At 37.4% G+C, this 6,000-nt stretch overlaps 1 protein-coding gene across 42 annotated transcripts in view; it reads left to right on the forward strand.

The window, feature by feature from the left end:
* Positions 1-3,525, forward strand: part of AHI1 (Abelson helper integration site 1) — a 193,900-nt gene extending 190,375 nt beyond the window's left edge. For 39 of the 42 annotated variants that reach the window (XR_014845535.1, XR_014845582.1, XR_014845552.1 and 36 more), the window contains one exon: positions 2,178-3,525. Coding sequence is in view for 15 of the 42 variants with exons in the window: in XM_085025255.1 (XP_084881381.1) it covers positions 2,178-2,180 (3 nt within the window). In the remaining 27 variants the exon portion in view is untranslated. The remainder of the gene's footprint in view (positions 1-2,177) is intronic. The other 3 variants (XR_014845554.1, XR_014802929.1, XR_014845536.1) reach the window with 3 other exon arrangements.
* The last annotated feature ends 2,475 nt before the right edge of the window (positions 3,526-6,000 follow it).

Below are 6,000 nucleotides of genomic sequence, written 5' to 3' on the forward strand. Positions count from 1 at the left end.
CTGGCCACATAGTAAACCTTTAGAGAATACTCATTAGATTGAACTTCTCCTGGGGTAGGGCCCAGTATTTTTATGGATCTTATTTTTCACACACAACGTATCCACAAACACTTGGTTTCATATTCATTTTCCGAATCTTGCTATGAGATTTTCCTTTCTCTTTTCGTGTGTTACTCTCTCTTCCGGTCTGTTCTGGGGGTCCTTTACGAGGAAATACCTCAGCGACAGCCTGGATTTGCCCTCATTCGGGGTCTTGGTTAGATGACGTCCCTCCCGCTGTCAGCATCCTTGGTCATGCTGTTGTGCCAGTCACTTGGCTTCTCCCCTGTTGTCAGTGGGGCTTGTTCCTTGTCTGAGGTGTGCATTTGACCATCTCATCTCCTCTTCCTTTCATCTGTCCCTTTTCTCCCTTTCCCAGACAGCCTTTGTCATTCTCTACTCAATGTTCCTTCCTCTCCTTCGTCTGAAGCTTGCTGAGGGAAGTATGTTCTTAGCATGTCCCTAAATATGTTCTCTTTACTGCCTTCTATAGCTTTTTCTAGGTAATTTCTCTTCGGGCTCCCTCTCCTGAGGGTCCTCCTGGCTCCTCTGTTCACTCCTCAGTGCAGCCTCCATCTGATGAATGGAACTTGCCCTGCTGTCCTGTCCAGCTGCTCCCCGCTTCATCCCCCCTTCCCTTTTCTGTTTCCATCTTTGCCCACACTACCATAAACGCCTCTTCTCATCTAAGACGTTTTGCCTCGTCATTCCTCTAAGATCCTTTACCTTCCTCACTGTTCCTGGCAGGGCCTCTGGAAGACTTGCACTAAGCATTTGAGCCTTTTCTTTCCCATTTTTTATCAGATCCTAATTTAGGCACGTTTTATATCCTGCCCCTGTATACACACTAAGGCAGAATGATACCCTTTGTGCCCCTGGTGAGACCGTACCTTGGTACACCGCCTCTGTGCCATTTTATTCTCCACCTCAGTTACTTTTGTGAGCATGGTCACTTGAAACATTTGGGGACTTCTGTATATAAGAGTAGTTTATACAGATGTGATAAATGTATTTGAGTAATAAAAAAAAAAGAGTAGTTTAACAAATTTAAAATCAGGAAACACAAACTGACAAAGGATTTTTCCCCTCATGTAAATGTTTTTCATATGAAGAGATCATATAGCCATTTATTTAAGATTGGGGGGCTTGCCCCTAAAATCAGAGAGATGTTACCTAACCCTCCCATGCCACCAGGAAAGGCCCTTAAGAAATGGTTATCAGCACATCCTCTTTTGCCATGATGCTCCAGCCTCTCCTTTTCTCAGGAGTGAGCAATAGAACTGACCACCATGTAACCAGATTGCCGTCTTCCATAGGCTGAAGTTTGTTTTCTAAGAGCACCCAAATGTTAAGCCCTTTTTGTCTAGAGGAAAGACAACAACAGGTTTGTGTAAGTCCATATACTCATCACTGATATATGAAAAATAGCATCAAAAAATTCCAGGTCCAACCCCTAGTTTATCACCTTCTAGTTGTACATGGTCTCTAAAGGAAGCAACTTCTTGTTTCATCTGCCTGTTGATCCTTAATTTTTATTAATGGTATAATGCATTTTATTTCAAAGCTGCATCTAGATACTTAGCTAACAATCACTATCTTGGTCCATCAAAAATGACACATAGTGTTTTTGGGATTTATCTGAAAAACACTTGTAAAAGTAGATACAGCCAGACTAAATGAAAGAGTTCTGTTTAATAAAATGGTCTATATGCTTTCTAGTCACTAACCCTGAGGCATCATCCATGGTGATTTTTTGCCAGTGGATAACAAATTTCATAAACTCTGACTGCCTGCACTTAAATTGCCGGAATTACCTAGGGTTTGCAGTGCTTAGTGTTAATATTTGAGAAACCTATTTCTTTTTTTTGCTTAAATTACCTGATCAATGCGGGGGCAAGCCTTAAGCAACTGCTAATGATACTAAAAGATGTTAACAGTATGTTCAAGAGGCAGGCTAGAAGTTAGACTAGAAGTACGTTCAACAAGGCAAATTGGTATTTGGGTCCTTTTGTGGGGAGGGGTATCTGTCTGTCTGTTGCACAAGGTGTTGTATTACCTGTGCAGTTGCCTAGGCACACCGAGAATTGTTGGGGCCAGAAGACATTGTTTAAGTATATTTTGTGTCATTTTTTTCCTAGTAAAGAGTTGAAGGACGAAGAGACAAAGAACCAAATACACAGAAATGAAATGACAGATTAAACCGAATGGATTTTCTCTTCAGAGTTCAGAAACTTTAAATGGCCAAGGAGAAAGGAAGGATCTACTACTTCTTACCCTTATGAATCTAGAAAAATCAGAAGTGAGGTATGAGTGGAAAAATAAATGTGGCATTTTGAGATTAATTGTTATAAACCACCGTGTTTGCTGTAGATCACAGTATTGGTACTTATATTTATTAGTAATTGCATCAAAATTTCATTACCGTTGTTGGAAAATCAATAGAGAAAAACCGTAATTGCTACTCAGCAAATATGAAGAAAAAGTATTTGCATTGTTCGGATGTCCTTTAAGTAATCTTTTAATATTATATCTGTGGTATGGTTATATGCGTGATGTTATGCTCAGAATTTGAAATATCTGCTATTGAAATTTAACTTGATTTAAAATAAAGATAAGGAGCTTCAGGATTTTGTGTATTCAGAATGGTCGCAGGAAGAAAGGCATTAAAAGGTAACGAATTTGCTGGTTTTGAATGAATTACACATAAACTAAAAGTGGCTTTTGGACACACTGGCAACAGTGTTCCTTTTCTTTTTTTTTTTTTTTTTTTTCACTTGTTAAAGAAAGCATTTCACGGGAGCATATGAGGGATGTGTAGACTTATATTGTTTAGTATTTATTTTAGCCTCAATACTTGTTTTTAAATTTTTACATTGCATTATTTATTTCTTTAGTTCCTGAATAATGGTTGTCGTTACTGTGACTGTATATTTTGAAGTGTGAAGTTATAAAATAGGAGAGTTCACCTCCGTTTTTCCTTGATTCCTCTTCTTTCTCAACTGTGTGATTATAAGTCTGTCAATAAAATATTTAACCTCAAGAAGGTCAGAACTAAAATAAAATTAGAAAGCTTATTTACCAAATTAGACAATTGATTCCATTAAAATAAGAAGTGAGAAAAACAGTGGTGGGCACTGAGGTGTAAATTTTGCCCAGATGTATACCCAGCGTGAAAAATCTTCTAGTAAAAATATATTTGACTCCCTACACATGTTGTAGAGGCAAATATGCCCTGTTGTGTAGAACTTGGTGGGGGGAGGGGAGCGTTTTCAAAAGTGGTGAGTGGCCTTGATGACTGCTGAAGTCCTCAGTGATCAGCACAGAAGCCTGTTCTGATAGCTCCAGGCTCCCTTGTTCTGGATGCTCATGTCTGTGCTTCAGGTACTGCTGGATCTAGCCAGCTTGAGTCACCCTTGTACAAGCTTGTCTTTTCTGTCTTGTGAATGTCTTTGATAATTAAAAAATAAAAATATGTGGCTCTCTGCAGTTTCAGCTCATAGTTTTGAAATGTGTGTTCGATTCTCTGCTTTTTGTTTTAATCACGAAGAGTTTCAACAAGTTGCAAAAGGACGTTAAGACAAGTAAAGTAATATGTCAGGGAAGCTTAACATTTGCTGAGATCTCGGTGTTCATGTGAAAGATAAAGTTAAGGCTTATTTTACACATTGCAACTACTGAAGACAAAAATAGCAATTGAAGCAAACACCAGGAAGACTTCTTCCTACTCCAAGCCCATTTCTTTTCTTTTTTTGTCCTGTTGACAAAACAAGACTTGGGATGTGTTCATGAATAGAATAATAAAATATCTTCCCAACTCTTTCTAAGCTGAGATGCGGTAGGGGAGATCATAAAACTGCCCTGCAAGTAATAAGTCCAAAGTACAATCAAGTAGAGAAATCAGTTACAAGAATCCATTTGAAGATTTATAATACTGCATATTTACTTAGTAATAAATTAGCTTTATCTTTATTCTAAAATTATTGAATTTTATACCGTTGTATGAAGTCTCTCTTCTCCAAACAAGTTTGACACTATCTTTTCTAGATGTAAATAATGTCCTTCTTGCAAATTTATTTTTCAATTATTGATTCTATCTAGCTTGAACAGGCAAGTTTCTTCAGTATCAAAACTATGCAATGAATAGGATTTGCAAAGCTAGAATGAAAATAAAATTTTACAAAGATTTAAAACATGAACTATTTTACACCATGAGTGCAAATTTACATATAAAATGTGTGTTTTAAATATGAAATCAGAGTTTTTAAATGGCTAGCACTTTTGAAACTTTGTGTAAAGTTTATTTCAAGGAAAAAATGATTACTTGTCCTTTATTTTTCAGTTACAGAAAAGTTTCGCTAAAGAAAGACATTTGCTCTTTAGGACATTCAACAAGACTCTATCTGGGAAATAACTTAGCATTTTATAGCTTTATATGACATGTCACCTTCATCGTATATTTAACTCAAATATTTTTCGGAGGGTTAGAAAGTTCTACAAACTATAACAAAAAACTCATGACCTTACACTTTTATACATATTTAAATGATTTCCACCTGAGGTCTGTATGTGTTACGTAGATTATGGGAAAATTTTCCACCTATCCAACTTTTTAAAGTTCTGTTATCTGTTGATTTCTACCTCATTGAACCTAACTATGGAAGAGATTCCTAAGTCTTCACTCTATGTACATGACCTCATTTACTCTGCACTTCAAACCCCTGAGGAAGATAAAATCTTGCCTATCCTACCAGTAAGGAAACCAGGGCTTTGAAGGTCAAATAACTTGCCCAAGTACACATAGTCCATAAACATGTTGCTCTCTGTCCACGGAGGTTTGTCCAGCTTCACTGGGAGGTCTCGAAGGGCCCCACCTCGGGCACTGGGTAGAGTGAGCCAGTTAACCCAGAGTCAGTCTCCAGCCCACCAGGAACAAGGAAGCAACCTGATGCACCTATGCCACACTCAAGGACCAGAAACATTTCCTATGTCCTTCACGCAGTAGTGACCTACATACGATGAAATACATACTTGGGTGAAAATTTCTTAAAAAAACTGATCATGTCTTTACCCTGTAATTATTTTTGCAAAATCTTTGTTCCAAGCTATAATTCTTACATTTTCTTTTTAAAGAAAGCAACTCTGTGGAATCAAACTACTACATGTACAGTAACATATTATTCAAGAAACTGAAAAGGCGCCATCCCAGTCACATAAGAGAAAATAAAAACCTCAAGAGTCACGTCAATCAGTAGGCTCTGCTGACTGGCAAACTCCGTCTGTGGGTGGACCCAATTATCTGCAGGAGAATTGGATGTCAGCATCACTTAGGGTTAACAATGGACCAACTAGGCAACAGCAGACAGCTACTCTCTGCAGAGACCCGGAAAGCAAACTTGGTAATGAGGCACTTCATTCATCATATCCTTCTGCTCTAATTATCAAAGAGAATAGGAAATACTTTAAGTTAAGGCGGGAACTGAATAACATAAAAACATTTGTTTTGTAAGCACAAAGAATGCTTTTTTTCTAATGATCCCCTTCACATCTGCATCAAGCATATGTTGTGAGCCCCCTATTTTCTAAAGTTGCTCTTCTGACACCTCAGATTCATTCTGAGTGTAGATGGGTTATTTTGATTATCTCAAAAAATTAGGATAAAGCTGCTAAGAATCTACAATTTTATTGTCTACTCTCATTATAAAGTGAGGGGGGAGGGTTATAAGTACACATATAATCATGTATGAAGCATGTTCCACTTAACTTGTGCCAAAATGGTTCAACTCTATACATTTCAATGTCATTCATTTCTAAACATACTAAACAATCTGATTTTTACTCATTCTAGTCCATTTCTTCTTAAATCATCGCTTGGAGCCTTATGAAGAATTGTAAGAGAATTTGGTAGAAGAAAATGTAGGAATGGGTTTTTTTATACAGCAGTTACATAATTAAATACTTATT

Source organism: Sus scrofa, chromosome 1 (genome assembly GCF_054392235.1).
Source record: "Sus scrofa isolate SSC_HxYL_T2T_F1_AM1 chromosome 1, Sscrofa_HxYL_maternal_Yorkshire_Landrace_v2.0, whole genome shotgun sequence".
In the NCBI taxonomy this organism is placed as follows: Eukaryota; Metazoa; Chordata; class Mammalia; order Artiodactyla; family Suidae; genus Sus; species Sus scrofa.